General features: G+C 30.8%; 1 protein-coding gene and 1 long non-coding RNA gene across 4 annotated transcripts in view; one reads left to right on the forward strand and one right to left on the reverse strand.

Annotated features, from left to right (window-relative positions):
- Positions 1-27,936, forward strand: part of LOC127070638 (tyrosine-protein kinase transmembrane receptor Ror) — a 286,547-nt gene that overhangs the window by 247,306 nt on the left and 11,305 nt on the right. For all 3 annotated transcript variants that reach the window (XM_051008853.1, XM_051008854.1, XM_051008855.1), the window contains 2 exons: positions 8,499-8,712; positions 9,556-9,715. In XM_051008853.1, coding sequence (XP_050864810.1) covers positions 8,499-8,712; positions 9,556-9,715 — 374 coding nt within the window. The remainder of the gene's footprint in view (positions 1-8,498; positions 8,713-9,555; positions 9,716-27,936) is intronic.
- On the reverse strand, positions 4,895-8,471 carry LOC127070688 (uncharacterized). Its single transcript, XR_007784602.1, has 3 exons — positions 8,149-8,471; positions 5,332-5,384; positions 4,895-5,251 (listed from the first exon to the last, which is right to left on the reverse strand). It is a non-coding gene; the product is annotated as an uncharacterized LOC127070688 (long non-coding RNA).

Genomic DNA, 27,936 nt, shown 5'->3' on the forward strand with positions numbered 1-27,936 from the left:
TGATTCGTTTAAAAGTTCGATCATTCATTTCACCCCTTCATTCATTCATTTATTCATTCTTCTTTCAATTTTATAATGATATTTTCTAATTTATAAAAAAAGAAAATTCATTTCATTCCTTTAAAAAATCGTTCATTCATTTCATCCATTCATTCATTCATTCATTCATTCATTCATTCTTCTTTGAATTGTATAATGATACTCTTTAATTTAAAAAGAAAGAACAAAAATGTCTACATAGTTCCAATAATATCAAAACCACTATAAACCCGTTCTAAAAATCACACGACAATACTTTTATTCTATCAATACGATTATCGTAACTATTACGATTAATTAATATAATAAATAATTACCAATACTTATATAACAAAAATTATTAAACAAAAAGATAATTGACATTACCTTGAATATCAATATATAATTAATAAAACGATCAATCAGTCGTTCATCCTCATCGTTTATTACGATCGTTGATTTATAAATAATCAAAAGTATAATACATCTACATACATAAATAGATAAATATATAAATGTAATAAAAACTGAGTGAACCAATCAAGAGTAATCAGAAGATAATGAAATATAGGAATGGGTTTCACGTTATCTAGAGTTGTACTTAGGATATTTGAAAGTGTTTATACATACGTCGTAACCTATATGCGTCATTATAATTAGTTGCGACGTATCGATATCACAGCTATGAAATTGAGAAAGATAGATAGGCAGAGAGAAAGAGAGAGAGAGAGAGAAAGAGAGAAAGAGTAAAATGGAGATATGTATATAAAGAGAGAAAGAGAGAGAGCTTACCATTCTGCATATGCATGGTTGCCTGTCTGTGTATATATCGTACGTGCATGAACGTTCTCAAAGTCGACTTCCACCTCGATCACTATACATTATTCCGCCCTAAACGCGCCGCACCTCCATTAATATTGATGCCCTACGTAGCTCCTTGTAGGCTTTCCAAAGAGAGATAGATAGATATATATATACATAGAGAGAAAGAGAGAGAGAAAGGTAGAACGTTTATATACGGTGTTAAGAAAGCATCGATTACACCGATTAGAAACGTCAAATTAATAGGAAAGGAAAGATTTTTTTTGTCTCTTTGTCTTCTTTTTTTTTTTTAGAAACGATACGGACTTTCGTTTTAATTATTTATTTATTTTTTTCTCTGATAATGGTCTATATAGTTAGTGTCTTTCTTTTCTTTTCTTTTTTTCTTTTTCTTTTTTTTTATTTTTTTTTTTAACGTCACTCATGCTCTCCCGACGATTTGTTTCGTTGCTCGTTTTCTTTTTTTTTTTTTCTTTTTTTTAATTTTTTAATTTTATTCTTTCTTCTTTTCTATTTCTTCGTTTATTTCTTCACTCATTTATTTTCCATTTTAAATCTCAATTTCATGCTTGCTCGATAGTAATCGCAGGTGGTAATATTCGTTTTGTTTATTCCCCCCTTTTTTTTCCTTCTTTCTTTTTGTTTCTCCATTCAAAATCCCTATCGTTCGTTTTGTTCGTTATATTTCTTTTTTCTGCTTCTATTTTACTTTATTTTATTCAACATTTCATTCACGCTCGAATTCGATAATTGCGAGTGTTCACTTTTTGTATTCTGCACTTTGATTATTGTTATTTCTTTTTCCTACTTTTTTTTTTTCTTCTTTTCAGAATCTCATTCACGCTTGCTCTATAATCACGAATATTTATTTTGTTTATTTTTCTTTTTACAAAATCTCGTTTACCCTTCGTCGACAATCGCGAGTATTCATTCGTTCGTTTGCTTCGTTGTTTTCCTTTCGTCTCAAAATCACATTCATACTCTCTCGACAATCGCGAGTATTCATTTTTTAGTGTTCCCTTTTTTTTTTCAAAATCTCATTCACGCTTGCTCGACATTCGCGAGTATTCACTTTTTGATCGTCCTTTTCCTTTCTTTCCTCCTTTTTATTTTTAAATAAATCACATTCGCTCGACAATCGTTAGTATTCATACTTCGTTTCTCATTCTTTTTATTTTCCCTTTTATCTATTCTTTTTTTCCAAAATCTCATGTTTCCTCATTCATATTTTGCTCGACAATCTCTACTATTCATATTTAATTTCTCATTAATTTTTTTCCTATTCTTTTTTTCAAAATCTCATTCAGGTTCGCTCGAAAATCGTTACTATTCATATTTCATTCCCATTCTTTCTTTCTTTTTTTTTCTTACGAATATCCGACACTTGTCTTCAATGATAACCGGTTGAGTCGTAGTCTTTTTCTCCCGTATATTTGTAAAAGAAAAATATATAAAGGGTGCAAGAAAGTGACTAGGAAAAGCGATACAAATTGTTCCGCTTAAAACCTTTTAGTTCTTTGGCTTGGTGTTGGCACCGGTGAAACAAAACTGGCAGCGTTTGTGTCGGGGTCACAGGCGAGGTAAGGCGTTGCATTATTTATAGAAACCTTAGGCGGACGCCTAATCCTGGTCTGAGACTGTCTCCTGACTAATGTTCTTTTCGTTTGGTGGTAGGGGTGAGAAAATAAAAAGAAAAAAAGGATACACGGGTAATGGGCCCACCAAAAGAAACCCGTAGATCCTTGTTCACTCACCTCTTTTTTGTTATTTCTTTCGATTATTGGAAATATTAAAATCGAGTCTTATATCGATCGTTAACGTTTTTGATAAAATATCGATTCAATACGAATTAATAAAAATGAAAAATGATAAATATAATTCGGTCGGTGAATCAAAATCGTATTGAAAAATTCGACATTTTTTTTTTTAGTAAAATGTATAATAATTGTTTGTAACGTTGTGTAAGTTTGGAATCATACTTGTATTGTGTGTGTGTGTGTGTGTGTGTATAAGTGGTTATTATTTTGTCACTGTATAATATTATTTGTTAGCTCATATATCTACGAAGTTTTTAATATTTCTTTTTTTTCAAGTCTGACTTATATACTTATATATAATATAATAATATTATAATATTAATTCTGTATAAATATATATGAAGTATTTAAAATATAGTGTTACAAATCTTATATCTCGAAAAAATTGTCAAAATTTTTCGACCAAAAATTCTTCGAACAGAATTTTCAAAACGACAATAATATTATAACATTTATTATTTCTCTTTTCCTTTTTTCTTTTCTTTTTCTTTTTTTTTTTTTTTTTTAATTTATTTATTTAATGAAAGATTTCGAAATGATTTCGAGCTCAGTTTTATACTTCCTCTATCTCTCTTTTTTCATTTTTATTTTAATAGAAAATCATACTTTTGTTTTACAATGACGCTCTACGAAAAAGTAATTTTTGTTAGAAAAATTGTATGTATCTAGAAACTGAGAAAGAAAAAAGGAGAAAAATTCATTTACAAAAGCTCAAATCAATGTATCATATAAACAAGAATTTAATAGAGATCGTAGAATAAAAGAGAAATAAACGTTGTTTACTCTACGGCATTTAATCGTTCTATTACTCATCCTTCTTTGGATCACCAAGATTCTTAGTCTGTGCAAACGAAAACGTCAAACAAAACAAAACGAAACAAAAAATAAACAAAACGTCGAAACTTCGCTCGAATCAACCGATATCTTGTAACTATTTCTTTCTTTCTTTCTATTTATTTATTTATTTTCTTTTCTTTTCTTTTTCTCCAACTCGAAGAAAGTAAATTCACGATATCGAAAAAGTAGTGATACGTATTTATTATACTGCTTCGAGACTTTCAATCGATAACCGAGAAATCGTGATAATACTTATCGGTAAATAAATATCGTGTGAATAGGAAACCTGTCTTGTAACATATATTGCAAATGGTCGTCGTGGGTGTACTAAGAAATCCTTTTCTCTTTCTTTCTCTTTATTTCTCTTTTTTTTTTTTGAACCCACCTCAATTTTCATTAGTGAAAGAAAAATGTAGATAGCGAAATAGATTTATATAGCCTGCATATTGTCTACTATATTACTTCTATTATATTAGATCTATTTCTAGTTGGAGAAAATATATATATATATTAGAAAAATAATAGAGAAAATAAATATATATTATATAGAAAATGTATGTATATATATGTGTGTGTGTGTGTGTGTGTGTCAGATACGTTTTAACATTTTTTTTATATACCAAGCTGAGCTCATAATAAAAGATAGATAAATAAAAAAATATATATATACAAAATAAGAAAAATAAAATAAAAAGATTCTGACGATACACTTTCGTTTTTTAGAAAGATTAATAAATATTTTCGATCGTTTTGGTAAAATTGAGATTTGTTTTTAAAAAAGGCTTGTTTAGTAAAGAAGATTTGTTTTTCTTCTTTCTTTCTTCCTTTTCTTTCTATTTTTCGTTTTTCTTTTTTCTTTTCATTTCTTTTATAATACTATATCAATTCTATTGTCAATCAGAGAAGGTATATGGTATAAGATCAGATACGTTCCATATCGAGCTTACATTAAAAAAAGAAATAAGAAAACAATAAAAAATAAAACATTCCCTCTAACGATACATTTGGATTCCTTAGAAAAATTAATTAATATTTTTAATCGTTCGAATCAAATGTATTTTCTTTTCCTTTTCTTTCTTTCTTCTTTTTTTTTTCATAACACATATAAACATCTTTCACATATCGAATTGACATTAAAAAAAAAGAAAATATATGAAAGAAAATAATTAATTTTTCCTTACGATACACTTTCATTTTTTTAGAAAAATTAATCAATATTATCGTTCGAGTAAAATGTATTCTCCTTTTCTTTGATTTCTTTCTTTCTTTCTTATTTTTAATAAAAATTTCTTTCTTTCTTTTTATTACACGTACGAACATCATCTTTTATATACCAAACTGACATAAAAATAACAAAAAAAATAAATAAATAAATAAATAAAAAAGGAAATAAAAAATTGTTCACTTTTTAAAAAGATCAATTAATATCATCGATCGTTTCGAGTAAAATTTATTTTGTTTTTCTTCTTTCTCTCCTTTCTTTCTTATTTCCTTTTTTTTTTGTTTTTTCTTTTCTTTTCTTTTTTCAACGCATCGTTCGACGATAAAAATTCTCTCGAAAATTTAGTAGGAGCCTCAAGGCAAAGAAGAGAAGGATTATCGAGATACATACATAGATATATACATACACGTATATACATACATACATACATACATATATATATATATACATAGCCTTCTTTTCCCTATCATCTCTTCGGTCCCGTGGCAGAACGGACGACCACTTATTCGCTCGTTTTCCCCATATAAGTATAGTCCTATGCAAAACAACACTGTTACTTATGTATACATACACATATATACATATACATATACATATATATACATACATACGTACATACAATTTTTGTTCTTCGTCGAATATCATCTTTGACGCGTTCTCTCGATCGCCTAAAGCAGAAAAGAAAAAACAAAGCAAAACAAACGAAACGAAACGAAACGAAACGAAAGAAATTTGATTTGCATCGATTAATTTTTAAACTTAGATTGAAGTTAAAAAGATAAATAAAAAATTATTCCTTCGTATTCTATACACGATAAGAATTATTACAAATGTTATTACAATAAAAATTGTATATTATCAAATGAAATGTATAACGCATAGGGATTGAAGAAGAGGATGATAGAACTGAGAGAGATGTAAAATCGATATGTTCATTTATAAACGAAGATATTTCATGTTAATAAAAACGTTTTTCGTTATTAAACGCACGTATCAAGGAGCTTATTGATTGGATCTGTGATTATTGGCTTCGATCGTGTAAAAAAAAAAAAAGAAAGAAAATGAAAAAAAAAAAAAAAGATAGAAAAAGAAAGAAAACCAAACAAAACCGAACGAACGAACAGTACGTATTAATTATTAACATTTTCATTTTTTGATAACTTTCATCGAAAAGAATCAAGAGATCATTCGTTAGCATTGTATATGTGATATAATAGTATACGTTATTAAAATGTACTGTGTATTATCAAATCGAACGTTATGCATACTGATTGATTTTTGGGGTAGCGAAGAAAGGGGTGCAAAATCGATACGTTCATTTACAGCCAAAGAAATTTAATAAAGTTTCTCGTGATTTTTGTTTGGGATTTTTTTTTTTTTTAATTATTATTATTACTTTTTTATTATTTCATTATTAATATTTCTTCTTCATTATTTTATCATCATTATTATTATGTTTTTATTATTTTATTATTATTATTTTTTTTTTGTTTTTTGATATTATTTATTTCTTTATTTTTTTTTTTTTTTAATCAAACGTATAAATTTTGTTCCTGGTAAGGTATAATAAACATTTATCGAGAAGTACGATGGAGTATAATTTAGGAGAGAAAGAGAAACTTCTTGTTTGGTCTGTACATAAAAGCGATGACTTACTGATCATAGGTTGATTTATATTCAATAACCAGCCAGTAAACGCAGGGCTAGTTACTAACACACAAAGACTATGTACAATCACTACCTCCTCTATGAACGTAGATAGAATACGTCGAACGATCGACCAATGCCATAACTTTGTGTCTCTCTCTCTCTCTCTCTCTCTTTTCTGTGTAGTGTGAGTATGGGTATGTATATGTTCATGATACCATGTTTGCGGACTTATGCACGTTCAAGCTCGCGTGTACATAGTGGGTAGGTATAGTTAAAGGGTCAGAGAAACCGATAAGGCAAACTCGATGATTGGTTCTCCGTTTTCGTAGAAAACAGTCTTAGGTTTAAGTACGTTTCATCATTCAGAAAGAATTGTTAGACGTCAGATTCGATTAGGATCAAACTTTGCACGGTAGTGATTCATGGATAAATCTGAAAGTATTTGTAATATGTGTGTGTGTATATATATATGTATGTATGTATGTATGTATGTATGTATGTATACATGTACGATTATAAAAATATAATAATTATATGATACATACATAATAAAAAAAAAATATATAGGTATGTTACCATTAACAACAAAATTCGGTCGAACTATAATATATATATATAATATTATTTAATATTATATTATATATATAATATACTATAATATTACAATATATGATATATATATTTTATACATATAAAGTTCTAAACCTTTTTCTCAAAAATATCAAAAATCATACGATTACATTTCTCAAAATGTTTTTAAATCGATTACATGCTATACTATTATTAACACTGTACGATGCATTCATAAGCATGTTATGTATGAAATGTACGTATGCATGTAGATATGTATAATACCTAACATTCTAACGACGATAGGGGAATAACCGATTGCTATATACCTATACACACACACACACACATGCACACACACACACATATTGTCATATATGCTATAAATATATATCATTTTACTCGAGTGCATCGTACTCTATAGTTTTAAGGGATGGAGTAGGTATAGTGGGGGAGGTACGAGGGAACGTCGCTCTATTAACGCGTTCATATTTAATATTCCATTCGCGTCGTTGAACCACGACATCCGGTTCTCTCTCTCTCTCTCTCTCTCTCTCCCTCTTTCTCTCTCTCTCTCTCTCTCTTTTGAAAATTTATGTATCAGTACAAAGTAGACATGCACGAGATTGCTCCCACTCGAGTAAAGAAACCGGAAGCTGCATTTGATTGAGACCTCCATGAAATGTCTCTCCCAATGCCAAATCGAGGAAGGTGCTTCTCTCTCTCTTTCTCTCTCTCTCTCCTTCTCTGTTTCTCTCTATTACGATGGTGCCTTTGACAAAGCGCCTTTTGATTGGGCTTCGTTTCTTTTTTTCTTTTTTTTTTTGTTTTATTTCTTTTTTTCTCGTGCGTTCGCGACAACACAGAGGGAACAGATGGGTTGATGGGGGTTGGGTAAGGAGGTGAAGAGGGGGAGGGTAGTACAGGAGACACGAGACGAGACTAGACTTAACAAGAGAGAGATACAGAGAGAGAGAGAGAGATAGAGAGAGATAGAGAGAGAAGAGGGTGAATCGGATCGTACTCGAGGGTCGAGCTAAAGGACGCTCGTAAATTGATTTATAAGCACGTTTATTCGAGAAATAATGCTAGGGTGGTCTTATTCTTATTCTTCTTCTTATTCTATTCTTCTTTTTCCTCCTTCTTTTACTTTTTCTTTCTGTTATTTTTTTTTGTAATACTTTTTTCCTACGCTTTTTTCATATTCTTTACCCTTGTTCTTTCTTCTTGATCTTCTTTCTTCTTGTTTTTTATTATTCCTTTTTCCTGTTGTTTTTTTATTGTTCTTTTTCTTGTTGTTCTTTTCTTGATCTTTTTTCTTATTGTTTTTTTTTCTTGTTCTTTACCCTTAGTCTTTTTTATTATTCTTTGCTCTTGATCTTTTCTTATGTTGTTATTTATTGTTCTTTTGCCTTATTGTTTTTTTATTAATCTTTTTTCTTGTTCCTTGTTCTTGTTGTTCTTTCTTGTTTTTTTTTTTTTGTTTTTCTTTTTTCTTCACTTTTTATTATTTCAATCTCTCAAACGAGATCATTCCTCTGGATCGTGTGTTTCGTTTACAGAACCGACGTGGACGCGACCACTGGTGGCAGCAAAAGTGGTACTTTGAAGTTTGTCAGGACCCTCTCGAATATATCGAAGGACGAAGGTGGCGTAGCTCACATGCGTTGCGAGGCTGTTGGTGATCCACCACCTATCAAAATACGTTGGTACAAAAATGAAGCACCCCTAGAAGAGAAACGACCGAAAATTACCATCAGGAAAATTCATGCTCAGGTATTAATTAATTATATATACGTACAGTATATATATATTCATTTTATATATTCAAATATAAATTAAATGAAATAAGATAAATTAAATATATATATATATATATATATATATATATATACATATATGTATGTATGTATATATCTACGTATAATTTAGCAGTATAATATAAATCAAATTTTAAGCACAAAACGTGATAAATATATTCTATGTTGATTAACTACTTACTTTACGTATGTAGTTTAATTATCAAAATCAATTATACTTATTTTTCTTTTTCTTTTATATCTTTATTGTATACAAAATATTATTTTTTATTATATATAAATTATTATAATAAAACAAAATATATATATATATATGATTAACATATTTATAGAATTATATATATATATATATATATATATATATATATATATATGTATATGTATATATTTTTAATCCGACAAAACGAAGCGTACGTATTATCAATCTTTTTCTTTTATTCACACAATTCACATGGAAAATTTAAATATCTAATCTTTCATAGCACTTTCGATATTATTATAAATACATTCTAACGATTCTCTGACTTATACTCTTTGTTTCTTTTCTTTCTTTCTTTCTTTTTTTTTTTTTTAATAATTCACGTCCAAGATTTAAATATCTAATCTTTCGTAGCACTTTAGATATTATATTATAAATGCATTCTAACGATTCTTTGACTCGTTGGACTCTCTTCATCCCTCTTCTTTTTTTTTTCTTTTTGCCCGTCCATCAACAAATACAGGAACGTAATACGTTTGGTCCGATTAAAAACCGAATAATAATTATTCGTCGATGATAACACTGAATAACATTTTACAGGCACACGAGCACGCAGCTAAGAACGTAGCTGGTAGTCGTCTTAAGATCACTAACCTCGACGTTTCCGACGTTGGATTTTACTCGTGTCGCGTGACCAATGGTAAAGATCAGATTCAAAGCGAGGGCACCCTAAGGGTCGATTCAACTCAGAAATGGCAAGGCAAGTAGTACTCCCAACTTTTACAATTCGTTTTTTTTTTTGGTTTCTATAACTTAAAAGCGAATATTATTATCATGATAAATTATTAATGTGCGTGGAACAATTTTTACATTTTGTTAATCATTAACTTTGTGATCATTTAAATCAATCATTTACATATGATCATTTTGATTAATCATTTATAAGGAAGAAAGTAAATAATTAAATAAAAAATAAAAAATATCATGGCAACGATGAAATGTTGAATAATTAATAATTGTGATATAATATAATAGATAATATATGATAAGTAATATAATGAAATAATAAATAATATAATAATATGATAATAATAAATAACTAGATAATATAATAAATATCAATATAATGATATGATAATTAATAATCTCTTTACGTTAAATTATAAAATCGTATACAAGAATTATAAGGAAACCATACGTATCATCGATTTTCAATTCATCACTCTTTCACAAATACACGAATATATATATGTGTGTGTGTGTGTGTGTGTGTGTGTGTGTGTGTGTGTGTGTGTGTGTGTCTGTGTTTAGAATAAATATAATAAATATATATATGTATAATAATTACATGTATAATTATATGTATATATAATAATTATATATACATGTATATTATAATTATAATTATAATTATATATATATCACTTTCTTTCTACATTTCACTCACCAACCTAGCCTATCTCAATCATTCCAAAAAATCTTCATCCATATATAGTTCGATTAATGAAAAATAAAAAAGAAAATAATAAAAAAAAAAAAACAGAGAGAAAGAGAGAAAGAGAAAGAGAGAGCAAGAGAAAAATTGCAGCTTCGACAAACGTTCGAACTCTTCGAACGTTGGACTGAACACGAACGCGGAATTTCTCGAAAATTCGCGTTACTCGACATTCCCACTGAATTCTAACAGTTCACCCTGAGACGTCTGACAAGGGTTGAAGGGGTAGTAGCTAGGTAGATAGGTAGGTAGGTAGGTAGATAGGTAGGTGAGTAAGTAGAAAGAGGATAGAAGATGAAAAGAAGGAGAAAGGTAATCTCTCTCTCTTTCTCTCTTTTCATGAAAAGAGAGAATCAAGACGGTTTACAAGGACTCTTCGTTTCGAGAGTCGTACAGTCAGCTACCATGCTTTTGTAAAAAAGAGAGAAAGAAAGAGAAAGAAAGAGAGAGAAAGAGAGAGATAGAGAATCAGTAGAATGAGAGGAGGAAGAAGGGGAAGGGGTGGGGGTGGGGTGGGAGGAGGAGGGAGAGAATTTCCGCATTAGCGCTTCGAAGAGTAGTCTACTAACAGACGATCGAAAAAGTCGAGACCCTTAATCGTTTCTCCGAACCATCTTACACCACCCCCAATCTCTCCTTCCTAACCTCACCCCCATCTTACTACCACCCCCTTGTCGATGGTTAGACTTCATAAAGTTCGTACTTAATTATTTAAAGTCGACTTCTCCTCTGACGATCTTTTATCATCTTTGTCTCTCTCTTTCTATCTTTCTTTCTTTCTTGTTCAAAAGTATGTATCATCTTTCTTCGTTTCATATCGATTCATATCGATATTAATAACTATCGAACGCTAGTTATTAGATCTTTCATCGGCATCTTCTTGATCGAATATTCTTATATTATTATTAATCATTAATTATTCACTCGTGTGATTCGCAATCGTTTTTATTAATCATTTAATAAGTGATCGTTCTCATGAATTTTTAGCTTGTTCAGTATTTTGATTAATCTTTTATTTGTTATTATTGCAATTAATCATTAACTCGTGATCATTTTTATCGATCACTGATTTGTGATTGTTTGAATTTATTATTTACTTGTGATCTTCTTAATGGATCATTAACGTGTGATAATCTGTAATTAAACGTTCAGAAATTATTGCAGATATGGATTCGAACTGATGAACGAGAATATTATTTATTTTATTTTCAAGGGAAATAAATGGATTGGATTGTTTAAATTATTCAAATCTTTTTTTTTCACGCTCTACGAAATAAACAGTAGAATGTAAAGGATTAATAAAGAAAATCGTAGTCCACGTCGACAACGTTAAGGATCATAAAATTATTAATTTATACGAAGTGTCGAACTTTTTCTGGTCATCATATATTTTCAAAGTATATTTAAAACAATCTAAATATCGAAACATTTAATAATCAAGTCGGACAATCTTGATCGAAAATATTCTAATAAATATTTTCGATCTACAAAAATCTAACATTATTATTAATCATAAAATTATTCATAGTCCTAACAATTTTCAAGATAACGATAATATAATATCATCGTAGAAACTTTGAAACATTTAATAATTACGTCGAAGAATCTTGATCGAAGATATTCTAATAAATATTTTCGATCTACAAAAATCTAACATTATTATTAATCATAAAATTATTCATAGTCCTAACAATTTTCACAATAACGATAATATAATATCATCGTAGAAACTTTGAAACATTTAATGCTTGAAAATTTATTCCATCGTACTTATATACTTATGCATGTATATATACATATATACATATATATATATATATATATATGGAAGTAACATTAATAATATTATTAATAGGGTCGCATAGCATTATTATATCACGATGTGGGAGCTAAGCGTTCTAATTCGATCTTCCAGCGTCAAACGGCTCGCGGGTTTATTGGGCTACGTGTTGAATAATGTAATCACGAGCTAATCAACTCGCGTTTTCGTCCGAGAAATTAAATATCAAGTTAAACATAGCGCGTAACGTTGTGTAGATATATACTTACATATCTCTACATACGTACCTACATATATACATATATAACAACCTACGTAAAATGTTCAATTGCTAACTACTGTACGTACACACATACACACACATATATTTACATATAGACTCGACCTGATTCAAAGTGGCATTAATACTTCGGACGTGCAAACGAGCCGATTAAGTTTCTTTTTCGCGCCGAAAGAAAAAGAAAGTAAAACTAAAAATAAAAGTAAAGAAAAAAAGAAGCAAAAAGAAAAAGAAAATAAAACCGGAGATTCGGGACAACCCCTCGGTCTTCTTCAACCCCTCTTTTCTATCCCTAACACGACTCACTCTTTATAATTCACCACCTTGTAATCTGGGAAATCTCTCTCTCTCTCTCTCTCTGTCTATCTCTTTATCTCTCTCTTTTTCTTTCTTCAGCAAGTAGGAAGAAAATCTTCCTACTTCGTTCTTCCAGACATTTCAAAGCCAGGAGAAAGTCTACTCTCTCTCTCTCTCTTTCTCTCTCACATACACACACACAGACACACACACAATTTCTCTCACTCTGTTCGTCAGCTTGAAAAAGCTAAAACGACTGAACCACTCGAACACGCGCTCACGACCGTGCAAAGAAGTTTTAATTTTGCATTGCCGAGTTTGACTTGCAGAGTGCTAATATTAAAGTTCGTCGTCTCCCCATTTGCGTCCTCCTACTCGTCGTCCTTTCCTTTTTCGACTTGCCGAAGAAGACTCTTCGAAGTAACAGTCGAAAGGAGGTAGAGAGAGAGAGAGAGAGAGAGAGAGAGAGAGAGAGAGAGAGAGAGAGACAGACAGATAGACAGACAGATAGACATCCAGGCAGAAAGAGAAAGATAGAGAGAGAGAGAGAAACAGGTTAATATTCTCGAATCACTCTATCCCTCTTTATAGTAGTACTCGAGGTTGCTCGAGGTTCCTCCTCGTTCACGCATTAGCCGAGGCGCCCACGCGATATTAGATTAGAATTTGTTAGACGTAGGGGCGGTAGCCTACCGCCTACATCCGACTTTAGAACGTCGCGAAGTAACTTTCTCGTGAAAACGAATGTCTCTCTCTCTCTCTCTCTTACACACACACACACACATATAACATACACATATACGTACACGTTTAGTATCTCTTTCTATCTCTCTCTCTCTCTCTCTTTTTCTTCCGCTTTCGAGAAATACGCACAAACAGACTCACTATCTCTCTCTCTCTCTTACACAACATTCATTTTATATCTGTATCTATGTTTCTATCTTGCTCTAACAATTTTGTTTCATAGCTCGAAGGCAAATAAGGAAGACCACCTTCTCGAAAGAGTTCATTACGTTGATCGTCCTTCTCCCTCTAGACGCTTATAAATAGAAAGTTGAAATGATGTAACGATAAACGAGATTAATTTACGGATTTGAACGGAAAACTTAATCTCTCATCATCTTCTCTTCCTTCTACTCATCCTTTTCATTATCATACTCATCCTCATTCTCCTTCCTACTACTATTACTACTACTACTACTATTAGTTCCATCTTGATTTTGATGAATTTTCATGGGAGTAGATTTTTTTCTAGCATGTTATATACACCTAGTTACTACCACTACTACCGTTATTGCTGTTACTGCTACTTCTTGTTTTATTTATTTTTTTTTTTTTGCTTTCGCAGCGTAACGAAGTTTCGAAATTTTGTCGTCCTTCTTATTTCTATTCGTTCTATATTTATCAACGTTTAAACGTGACAGATAAAATGGCCGTCGTCGTCGTCGTTGTCGTTCACGTTAAAAGGGTGTCCAAAACCAGGCTTCACTCTTTTAATTCGATTATATCCTGTTGCCTTTGGCTTTTTAACGAAGAGTGGAAGCGTTATAGAACTTGATTACCTATCTCCTCACTCCACTTACCTGTCCAACCTCTACCAACGTCGTTCTACTCTACTCCCACCATCTTTCTTCATCCTCAACCCACCCTCACTTCACCTATTCTCAAATCCCTGTGAATGAACAAACCGTGGACTCTCGACGTTGTAGATTTTCAGCATGGCGTGGTTTAATTCAACCATTGTTTTTGGTACTCTTAGGATTATAAAAAAAAAAGAAAAAAGAAAGAAAGAAAAGGTAATACATGACGATGGGATAGAAAGGGTAAGAGCAACCCCATGTGAGTTATTATAATAAATACTGCTGACATAAGCTTGTAGTATCCTTACATGTAACTAGAATGTTCCTATAGTATCTATATTTATGTAAACACACAAACATTTAAACACAAACATAGACTTATGTATGTATGTGTGTATGTACATACGTGTGTGTATAGTACTCATACAGCACGCTATGCACAGACTCCCACGAGGAATCAACACTGCGTTATCCTTTACCATGCTGCTGTTCAATTTACGACCAAGTTAGTGCATATAAAGCGAACTGTAGTAAGAGAAGGGGAGTGAGAGAGAGAGAGAGAGAGAGAGAGTATATAGGTAATCACGTATACATAGCAGTGCATATATGCACGAATGCATCGTAGACTAAGTTCTCCAAGAGTTAATCCAATTCTACGTAGAACGTTCGAACTTTGACAGAAATTTCACTTAGATTTTCTTCTGTACATCTTTTGTTCTTTTTTTTTTCTTTTTCTCATCTTTTTTTTTATCTTCTTCTTCTTAATCGTTATTAGAAAATTCATTGAACGAGTATAGTTGGAAAAAAAATTTTTTTTTCTCCTTTTTTATTGTATATATTTATGTATATAAATATAAATTTATAAGAAAATTGTATGTGAAAATTTTATTATTATTTTATTATTATTATTGTTGTTGTTGTTGTTGTTGTTGTTGTTAATAATTATTATAATAATGATTTAATAATTACTTATTATTTATAACTATCTAATAATTATGAATTATTTAATAATAATTAATATTACTATTAAATTATTATTATCAATATGAATCTGATAAAATTGATAAGAATGGAATATCCATATTTTATTATTATTTTATTATTATTCCATCAAATATAAACAATTTATCATCGTGATAATAAAATCGAATTAAAGAAATCTGAAGAAAAAGAAAAAGAAGAGAAAACAGTTCCCATAGAAAATAATTCTATCGATAAAACTTGCCTATCTAAGTTTTATCATTATATTACCATCATTGTATAACCATCAATATAAAACCAGTTAATATCGTATATAAAGTCGTAAAAAAATAAAATGAAATGCAAAAAAATAAAATGAAATTAAAGAGCAAACGAAAGACGAGACAAAAGAAGAAACAAAGAGCGAAAACAAAAACAAGAAGAGGAACAAAACCAACAACCAAAAAAGGAAAAGAAAAAAAAAAGAACAAATATAAAAACAAATCAATCGAAACGCGAGAACGAAACGTACGTACATGTGTACGCATACATACGTACGTACGTACGTACGTATAAATATACGTACATATGTACGAAAAACGTGTTATTTCTGCGAAAGAGCGAACATGGGAGTGCGCTCGCGCGCTTACTAATTGAAGTTAGTAGGATCAACGCGATTAATTAATTCTCGTTCGCATCGTTTCTGCCTAAAGTCATCAACGAAACGACCGCGGCGAAACGTAATTACTAACACACCGGTTGAAACATCCCTTAGCCGGTTAGAACGATATAATATTATCGAACGGCATATTCCCATCATACATACATACAAACCTCTAAACCGCCAAGGACAATTTCGTGTATAACGTTTGGTAAAGTGATGTTACACCTATACACGAAATTCAATATGTATGTATATGTACGATGCATGCATGTATCATATATATATATATATACGATATAGGCTCGATTCACATAAGTTTGATATCACATTTTAACTGTGATTCTTTTTTTTTTTTTATACATTTTTCACGATAAATTGCAAGAAAAATAATAATAAAATTCTAGGATTAATAACTTTTCAAATATTGCGAAGAATATGAATTATTTACAAAAACAAATAGAAAATTTACAAAAGATAAAATATTCAATAAATTGTTACGTTTATAATATTAATTTATTGCTTTAATATTATATAAATTTTTATTATTAATCAATTTGAATATTCTTGTATTAATAAATTTTTATCTAATGTTTTAATATTGTATCAATTTTTATATTATGTAATATTAAATAAATAATATAAATTAATGATATTGATATATATTAGTTTGTATATTACTTATTCGTGATATCTATTAATCGTCGAATTTTTTATATATTTTTTGAGAACTTTTTATGTTATTCTTTGTTAAAATGTTCTTCGGAAATCATTTTTACATTACGGTGCCAAAATTATGGGAATCTAACCACGATATATATATACATATAGGATATCCAAAAAAGTTTGGGACCAAACTTGTATTACTACGAAGTTAAATAGAAGAAAGTTCGTATAAACTTATATCCGAAAATGCTTTTATTAAAAAGATATATGCTTTTAAAGATATTTATGATTTATTATGACAGTTATAAGAAATGTATGAAAATTGTGTTCTCTGCAAGAATGCAGGCTTTCATTCGTTAAATTAACGATCTCTTTGAAACTCTTTGAAATATTTCAACTCTATTGGAAATAATAATAAATGCATTTTGAATATATTCCCAAAATTTATCTTCCGTAAATGTTAATTGTTATTGAGTATTATAATACGTATAGATGTACGAAAAAATATTTTATAAATAAACGTATCAATACAAAATGTATAATATTTAATATATAAATAGATATTTTATTTCAATAGAAAATATATTTATATTTAAATATATACATCTTTTAAAAATTAAATATTCTATTGATAAATATATTAATTCGTATATATTATATATAAATTAAACATTAAATATTTGATATATAAATATATTAATATATCAAATATATAAATATTTATATTTCGTGTTTATAATATGAAACAAAAAAAAACAAAGGAAAAATTCGACAATCATTGATTCGAACATTTCTTATAATTGCCATAATAAATCATAAATATCTTTAAAAGCATATATCTTTTTGATAAAGCATTTTCGAACGTATAAGTTTATTTGAACTTTTTTCATTTATTTAACCTCAGTAATATGTAATATAAATTTGGTAGCAATCTTTTTGAACACCTGTAATGTAAACTATGCATATTTCGTAAATTCATAAACTTTTATTTTACTCTCGCAAACTTATACCTACAAAAAATAACGAATGAAAAAAGAAAACACAATGAATACGTATGTACATATATATACATATATATATGTATACGTGGTGTTAAAAAAAAGAATCTCATTCCACTTTTATATATAACAGATAGAACACGTCCTATACAATATTTAATAAAAAAATTATTTGGTAGCTACAAAAAAATATCATCAATTACGAAGCGTTACTGTACTAAAAAAAGATGTCGGCTTATTGTATCAATGAAAAAGAAAAAATAAATGAATAAATAAATAAAAATAAATAAATAAATACACATATATTTCATTAATATCAAATCGACGTATTTAAATAGAAAGATTTTCATAGAAGAATATCGAACAATAAATATAAATCGATCAGACATCATTTCGACGAAAATGATAATTATATTCATACGTACATACATACATACATATCTATCTCAGAAACGTTTAATCCTACTCATAATAATAATAATAACAACAACAACAACAACAACAACAAAATTTTTAACTTTAATTATGGCACATCTTATGTACCATACAAATATATTATAATGTTAATTTATTATTCTATTTTTCTTTCATTCTTTCTTTCGAGTAGCCTGTACGTCCTATGTAATATGTATTACTTATGAGTCAACTTAACCGAGACCACCATCTCTCTCTCTCTCTCTCTCTCTCTCTCTCTCTCTCTTTCTCTCTTCCTGTTTCTCTCTCGAGATTACGAGAAGATCGTTGGTTGGAGGTGAAAGCTCGCGAAGGCTTCTATGTTCTATCACTCCTGTCACGATGATATAAACTTTCCAAGCGAGATATGTAATTACACGCTCTCCAAGGAAACGCTCCTTCGCGAGTACATTCACGCACACATACACACATATAAGCACATAGCACCTTTAATTATGTAATTACACTGTGTATCTTCGTCTAACGACGGTAATACCAAGATCCTCCATCTTTTTCTTTTCAAAGAACTGAGAGAGATAGAAAGATAGAAAGACAGAGAGAGAGAGAGAGAGAGATTCAATCTTTTGGAAAAGTTTCCTCGTTCTTCAAGATTCTCAGTTCAATTAAAAACTTTTCGAGAACCGTACTACGAAATAACGTAAACTCCTCTTCGTTAACGATCTAGATAGATAATAAATCCTAACAGAGAGAATCGTTTTAAACCTTTATCGAAAAGAGAACAGAAGAAGTGGGGATAAGGAGGGGAGGAAGGTAAAAGTGGGGGAAACAGTTTTACCTTATAATCCATTAAAACCATTGACGTAAAATCGTTCGGATCCAATGATTATTGTTGGTATTATCGCTGGATATCTTTTCTCTCTTTCTTTCTTTCTTTCTTTCTTTCTTTCTTTCTTTCTCTCTCTCTCTCTTTATTAAGGTTTTCAATTCAACGAAAAGGGATAAATCCTTTTTTCGAAGCCCTTACGATAACGTCTTAATGGAAAGATTTCGAGACATTCGTTTTTAATGATCCACTTAGTTAATTGTTTAATAAAATCGTCGAACGAATCGACGAATTCATTTACCAGGAGAACTTTCTTCTTTCTTTCTTTCTTTTTTTTTTCTTTTTTTTCAGTCTCTTCATCCCCTCTCTCCGACTGTTACTAACTCAACTCACCCTCTCTGCTATTTTGTAGACTTATCAACGCCTAAGGATTCTATCCTCTGATCTACGTTATCTTCATCTCTCCCTACATTCTCATCCCTTCTCTTTTTTACTTTATCTTTCTTTCTTTCTTTTTTATTTAACACATTTACACACACACACACACACACACACATATATATATATATATATAAAGAGAAGGAGAGAGAGAGAGATTCTACAGAGCCGTTTCCACTCTCATTCCTTTAGATACCTTCTACCTGCCTCGGGCAACACTCTCGACGATAACCTCAACGTGATTTCGTTTCCCTCTCTAAACAGCTGACGTTTTCGCGCGAATCTCGACCCTCTTATCTTATCTCCTTATCCGAACTCCTAAATTCTCTTTAAGGTCAAGGAGAGAAAGAAAAGAAAAGAAAAGAAAAGAAAAAGAACAGAGAACAAAATGAAAGAGGAAAGAACACATCTTGCGAGGTAATAATTTTTGAAAAAGGCTGGTTGGAATTTCGGGGCTACGAAATTTCGAAATTTTTTCCATCGCTGTTAATTAACCCCTCTCCCTCTTTCACTCTTAACCTATCTACAATCGTACAAAGCAACGTTCTTGAGAGAAAAAGAGAAACGAGAGGAAAGCAATAGAGAATGGAACTTGTAATAATTCTTTCGAAGTAATAATTTAAAAAATGTTCTCTGTCATCTTTTAACCCTTCTCGTTCAGACTTACTACATTTCAACCCCAATATCGACGTCTCTCAGTCGAGTGTTAAAGCTACTACTTACTTACTTACTTACTTACTTACTTACTTACTTACTTACTTACTTACTTACTTACTTACTTACGTAACTACTTATTCAGTTTCGAAAACTCAAAGATACTCCGTTGAATCTTGAATTAGATGAACGAATTTCGATCCTCTCCGTCCATTCGTCCAACCTTTAACCTTCAACCTTCAACCCAACCTCCGATCGTTTATCTCATCATCTTATTCGAACTACTTCTAAATTCTCTTTGATTGAGGTCACGAAAAGATGAAAAAAGAAGAAAGAAAGAAAGAACACTCGTTAGAGAACAATAATTTTCGAAAGAAATTCGAAAGAATTTTTGAAAAAATTTCGAAATTTTCTGCTACCCTTAAACCTTCATCCTTACGCGTTCTTTTAAACGTTTCATTTAAAATTCATACGTTTACCTTCTGGTTCGATATCGCGACGATATAGCGATTAGAGAAGTGTTTCGTTAGTTTTGAGGAAATAAAAATCGAAGATTCTTCGTGGAATTTTGAGTTTGGTATTGGTTCGATCGATTTAGTAAAGACGTGCGTGAGAAAGAGAGAAAGGAAGAAAGAAATAGATAGATATAAAGAGAAAGAGAAAGAGAGAGAGAGAGAGAGAAATAAAGAATCAAATAAATAGATAGATAGATAGATATATAGAGAAAGAAAGAAAGAGAGAGAGAGAGAAAGAGAGAAAGAGGGAGACAGAAATAAAGAAAGAAATAGATAGATAGATAGATACAGAGAGAGAGAGAGAGAGAGAGAGAGAAATAAATAGATAGAAAGAAATAGATAGATAGATAAATAAAGAGAGAGAGAGAGAGAAAGAGAAGAGACATCGTCGTTCTCGTACTAGTCGTCGTCGTCTGTAAGCGATGAAGATTCATGCGAGATTACACGAAATGCGGATTGTTGGAGTCCTTTAATCCCAGCTTTTAGAGGGACCACGCTTGTTATCCCAGGATCTATGTACGAGCATACAGTATCCGTATAACACCAACGACTATCTCTCTCACTCTCACTCTCTACTCTTTACTCTTTAGTCTCTCTCTCTCTCTCTTTCTCTATCTCTCTGTCTCTCTCTTTCGTCCATCGAGCTCTCTATGCACTCTATCTAAGCACTCCTCTCCGTACACACGTACATATAAACAGATACATGTATGTATGTACACATATACAGATATATGGGTATACACAAAAGTGATACGTGCCTTTGCGGTACTCTCAAAGACCGGAAAAAGCGTGATTCGCTTAGCGATTCTCCCTCCTGATAACACCCTCTTATCTTTCTTCATTCACAACCATAAACGACATACACGTGCGTGTTATAATACACGTGCGACCTATCTTCTCTGTATCGAATCGTTTATGTATCGGAAAGTGTATGAATCGTTGGAAATGGAAATCTGAAATAAAAATCGATATGAATTTGAAAATTTTTCTATTTCACACATACATACATACATACATACATACATACATATATATATATATATATATATATATATATACGACAAAATGAAAGTATGATATGTATAAATCCACACACACACACACACACACCATATATACGCATGAATAAGAAGAATGTTTACAAGAGAGAGAGAGAGAGAGAGAGAGAAGAGAGAGAAAAAAGAAAAATTTGTAAAATCTGTTAACGCGCCTTTAACACTCTACGTAGATATACAACTCCATATATACAAATTTAAAAGAATCCAAACGATTGTCGATTTTGTCGAGTTTGAAATTCGACGTGTTACGTTCATCGAAATATCGATTTTGATCGGACAGATTGATGTTGTCCTATCTCGAATAGACAGGAAAGGGAAAAGAGAGAGAGAGAGAGAGAGAGAGAGAGAGAGAGATACATCATCCTTTACAGCTTGTCCATCGTGGTCCATTAGAACAGAAACTCTTCAAAGAGAGAAAGAGAGAGAAAGAGAGAGAACGACAGATAAAGAGATAAAGAGATAAAGAGAGAAAGAGAGAGACCAGTATACAAGTGTATACAATATACGTATACACATAACATAAAACGAGAGATAGAGAATGAAAGAGTGAGAGAGAAAGAGAGACAGAGTAAGTGAGAGAATGGATACGGTGCGATCGCAAAACCAACGGAAAGAGGTGGGGATAGCCATAGGTCCGGTGGTTTTCGAAAGTGGGAAAACGGATAAATTGGGAATGGCGTGGTTGGGTAGTGCTGGGTTGAGTTGGGTTGGGTTGGGTTGGGTTGGGTTGGGCTGGGTTGGGTTCGTTGGTTGGTTGGTTGGTAGTACGGCCTCTCGGCATCGACATTTCGGGATAATCCCAGGGCCACGCAACGGCCCGTGGAAACGCTCACGCATCCATGGACGATAGTAAATCGTTCGACTGTGTAAACTATGCAACCGAGCACCAGTCATGTATTTATTAAACATGGCCAGTACCTCTCTCACCGACAAACCTTCTACCGGACATCGCTTACACTCATCTCCCTTTTCGTTGCCTGGGGACCATCTCATCCCCTTCTGTTTCTCTTTCTCTCTTCCTCTGTCTCGCTGTTTCTTTCTCTCTCTTTTGCTTTCTTTGTGTCTGTCTTTCTTTCTTTTTCTTTTCTTTTCTTTTCTTTTTAGTTTTTTGGTATTAAGGTAGTTTACCTTCTAATCATTGATATGGATATATTTTTATGTTCTTTTATAGAATCTATCTTTTATGTATATTTATTATATATGAATATAATAAAATTATGTGTATGAATTTATTTTGATATTATATATGTAAAAATATATAATACTAATATAATATATTTGTATATATTATATTTATATAATAATATAAAATTATATATATATTTTTTTTTTCTTTATTATAATTTTTATCATAATATATTTTTGTAAATATATAATATATCTCTTTTTATATGCTATCTACAGATCTATCATACATATATAAATGATATATATATATGTATAGATGTATAGTATATATATATATATATATATATATATATATATATATATATATATATATCTATAGAGATTTTTATCTACTCTCACGCGATTCTCGAGTTAAATAACACGAATATCTTTGTTGATTAAATGTTTCAACATTTTCGTTTACTCTTCTTCGTTCGATATGTATTTATTTGATTACATATCTATACACACACACACATATATGTGTGTGTATTTATGTGTGCGTACATAGGATATCATTTATCATGTTCATCGCGAGTAAATCGATTTTATCTGATGTTATACTAATTAGATAGTATATCCTACTCTTTAATGCAAAACGTCAATTAAATTAAATAAAGACGTTTATATTGTATCGCGTTACTAATAACGCGTTCACGTCATTGTCTCGTTAATTAGCCAGAACCCGTCAGTAATCCGATATAACGTTATATATATATATATCTTCTCGTATCGATCACGATCACATTCACATTCACGTTCACGGTCACGATCACGATCACTTTGATAAATTATATTTTTCAAAATAATAATGTTAACTCGTAACACGACTCTTATCTTTCTCTAGTCTCCTCCTCTCATGAAAAATTTACTTACGCAATATTCATCCCCTTTGCATTATTATTCACGATAATTATTGTTAATTTGTCGTCATTGTTGTTAAGGGACAAACGCAACTAACGTTTACGTAAAATCAAAGTACAAAGCTTTATCAAATGCTTTATCACGTAATCTAATGTATTATAGATCGTATTCGTACGCTAACACTAATGATTGTTGGATGTTCAATTTTCACGATAATTTTCTGTTCGTGAAAGAGAGAAAGAGAGAAAATACACAAGCTTGCTTTGTGCAGGTATATTTGGACAGAGAAAATTTCTACGGTACATACATAATCGAATTTTATGCCTCGGACAACTTTTTGCATACGTCATTAAGCACCAACGCTAAAACAACGAAAAACAAATGTTAATGACTCGTACAGATCACTATATCGAACGACTTTTACAATCATTGGATGTGGTTACGACGTACGTAAACGACATGCAAATATATAATTTCGAGAAAAAAATATAGAGCACGATTTTAAAAAAAAAAAAGAAAGGATGCAATGTTTCATGAGCTTTTATTATTTTATTCGCTCGAGATGAGTAACAAAAAAAGTGTTTAATTAAAGTAGATTCTAAAATCTAAAATCCGTTCGATGAAAATTAGATTCGATTATTTATAAACGTTCGATATGATAACCGAGTTTTCTGACAGTTTATTCAATGTATATATTAATGAATTTGCTTAAAACGAGATTATAAAGGTTGTAAAAATATGTTTATTATAGAAATAAGTATAAATTGTTATTATTGTAATAATGAAATATTTATACTCATCTCGGTGAATAGAAAATTATAAAATCTTTAAAATATCGAACTTTTTTTTTTTACCATCCTATATAACAAATAGATACATACATATATATATATATATATTTATTTTTCAAAAAAGAAATATATATATAAATTTTATATCGAACTTTTCTTTATTACCAGCCTATATAATGAATAGATATATACATTTATTTTTCAATATATATATATGTATATATATAATATTAAAATAAAATATAAAAATAAAATATAAAATCTTAACGAATATCGCGTAACGCGATATCAATGGATCGATAAATTCAAATCGAGCTGCAATTAATTGGTGACCGCAAAATCGTCGAAATTCCGTGATATCGAATTTCGTGTCGAGACCTTCCACTCCACTCTACTCCACCCACCACTGGAATAAGGTTTCCACCATACATATATATATATACATATGTATGTATGTATGTATGTATGTATGCATGTATGTGTATAATGTGTATAGGAAAATTGAATATCCAAAAATCCCAATCGGTAAACGTAGATTTAATCATCTTAATTTTTTAATATATCTAATCGACCAATAGCAATGTAAAAGAAATATTTGTCTTTCCTCAATCACATGATTAAAAATACTTAAACTGACTTTTTTTTTTAGAAGTCGTAATTTCTATCTTTTTTCTATCTTTCTTTTTTCTTTTTCCCAGATCGTAAAAAAAAAAAAGGATAATTACTATACTCATTTTACGTTGGAAAGGGAGACAGAGGGTTGAGAAAAAGAAAGAAGAAGACAAAAAAAATAGAAATTAGCCTAAATAGTAGTCTCGTAGAAGACTAATCGATTTTTCAAATCATCCAATTATTAGATTCTTCGGCCGAGCCGGTATTAGAAGAAAAAAGGAAAAAAGAAGAAAGAAAAACAAAAAGAAAAAAAAGAACAACTCCGTACATTAATTTACTTATTGGCCGACCCTTCGGTTTTCTTCTCTTTTTTCTTTTCTTTTTTCTTTTTTTCTTTCTTTTTCTCCTTTTTTTTTTATGACGTCAGCAGCAGTAGACGTCGACGTAATATATAAAATTTTCTCGACAATCAACGTATTAAAAAGGAGCAAGCCTTTTTAAGGGAACGATTTAATTAGCATAAATTTTACATAAAACGGTTAGGACGATAGAAGAAAAATTTTTTTTCCAGTACTCTTAACCAAGGAAAATCTAGTAGTTGACTATCTTTCTCTTTCTTTCTCTCTGTTTCTCTCTCTTTCTCTAATCGTTCTTTCAACGACGAAAAATACGCTCGGCGAGTGTAATAACAATAAAAAGGAGGATATCTTCGCGGTGGAGAGAGAATCGGATTAGCCGTAGTTGGATGCTATGATATTGGGGGAGAGAAACGAGAGAGAGAGAGAGAAAGAGAGAGAGAAAGAAAGGAGAGACAACGTGAGAATTATCTTAAAATTTCGGCGTACCGTGCATTTTTCAAGAAGCTCGTTTGGCTCGCTAGTTGAGACTTGAAACCGTTAGAGGAGGAGAAAGAGGAGGACTGCTTTCTAATGGCCAGCCTGACAGGGATGCGAGCCATGAAAAATAATCCTGGGCGCATATTAAGGTGGATTATGGTTTAAATTCGCGTTTCGTTCGCGAGAGAGAAAGAGAGAGAGAGAGAGAGAGAGAGAGAGAGAGAGAATGTGAAAATAAAAAAAAAAGAAAGAAAGGAAGAAAGTTTTTCTTTTCTTTAAAATTATTCTATGGTCACCTTTACCGAGATCTAATCTCCATCAAGAGAATTACATGAAATTATAATAATGCCAGAACACTCATTTCCTATTATAGTTTCTTTATAACAGTGTAAACGTACGCTCAAATAATTTTCAATTTGATTAGAATAATTTATAACAGTAACTAACGTTAATGGACTTTTATAAATCGTATTATATGGTAATATATATTTGTCGCGAGTTATTATTTATCAATTTCAAATTCAATTTTTATATTTAAAATAATTATATATATATATATGGAGATAACAAACTTTTATAAGTCGTATTATATACGATATATCTATCGCGATCTATCATTTATCAATCGTTCAATTTTTATATTTAAAAATACATACATACATACACACATACATACATACATACATACATACATATATATATATATATATATATATATATATTTCGTTACATGTTTGATATACGTAAATCCTATTGTTCGATAGTTGGATTAAAGGTTGAAGTTGACAGAGAAGTAACATCGTTCACCCATACAAATACGTATACACACACATGCTCACATACATATACACATATACACGTCTAGACAAAGTTCTAAGTGTGGGGCTATCTCTTGGTAGCCTCTTCTTCATCTCTCTTGGCTTCACTTCGTTCTCTGGCTCGTCCAGCGGGAGGCAAATCACGTACACGGTCCCTCTCTCCCTCTCTCACCCTTTCTCTCTTTCTCTCTCTCTCTCTCTCACTCTTCGTGGGGGAGGGCACACTACTGAATTGAATTTCGGACAACACTTACCAGACCGAGTTCATGAATAATGCATTTAGCCGTACTGCGACCGGTGCTGTCGTTCACGGAAAAGTGTTGACCCCTTTGACCAAGATGGATGGGACATCCGTTGATTATCAAAGACAAATCTTCTCTCTCTCTTTCTCTCTTTCTTTCATTCTTTCTCTCTTTATCTATCTATCTATCTATCTATCTATATATCTATCTATATCTATCTCTTTCTCTTTCTATTTCACTGTCACTTTCTTGCTACCGACTATCCTCTTTCTCTTTCTCTCTCTCTCTCTCTCTCTCTCTCTCTCTCTCTCTCTCTCTATATATATATATATATATATATATATATATATATATATATATATTTCTCTTTAAAAGGACGACTCGTAACGTATGCACGAGACAGCGGCATTTCAGGGTGGCATGTTCCCCTTGCAACCATTTCTCCGGTAATTTGCCATAGATAGATAGATAGAGAGAGAGAGAGAGAGAGAGAGAGAGAGAGAGAGAGAGAATAAGAGAAGATGGCTTTGAACATGATTACGATCTCACGGAATAACATGGATTACCTACAGAATAATTTCGTATAAAGATATATAGATCGAGATTCGAGAACGAAGAAAAAATCGAATAGTTTCTTTGATTATTTTAAGGGTTGATTAATACATTGAAAAATGTGAAAGATCTCGCATGTAAGATAAGCTTATCATTAGGTATTATTATATACATATATTATATATATATATATATATATATCTTTGTTTTCTTTTTTCTTCTTTTCTTTCTTTCATTCTTTCATGTTGACTCGCGTAATAGTGGAAAACCACGCTATACGAGCTGTGATACATGAGCCGGAATACGGTTACGTTACGTTTCATTGGACGACATTAGGCTAGATTACATTACCCCTTCTTGTAATGTCACAACCGAGCGTTAGGGGCTTCCTAAGTTTAATGGCTTATTTTATCATCCTACCTACTTAAACGCTTATCTACCTTTTCTAAGAACCTGCCGGGCATTTCGCATTTTTATATT

This window comes from Vespula vulgaris, chromosome 19, assembly GCF_905475345.1.
Source record: "Vespula vulgaris chromosome 19, iyVesVulg1.1, whole genome shotgun sequence".
Classification (NCBI taxonomy): domain Eukaryota; kingdom Metazoa; phylum Arthropoda; class Insecta; order Hymenoptera; family Vespidae; genus Vespula; species Vespula vulgaris.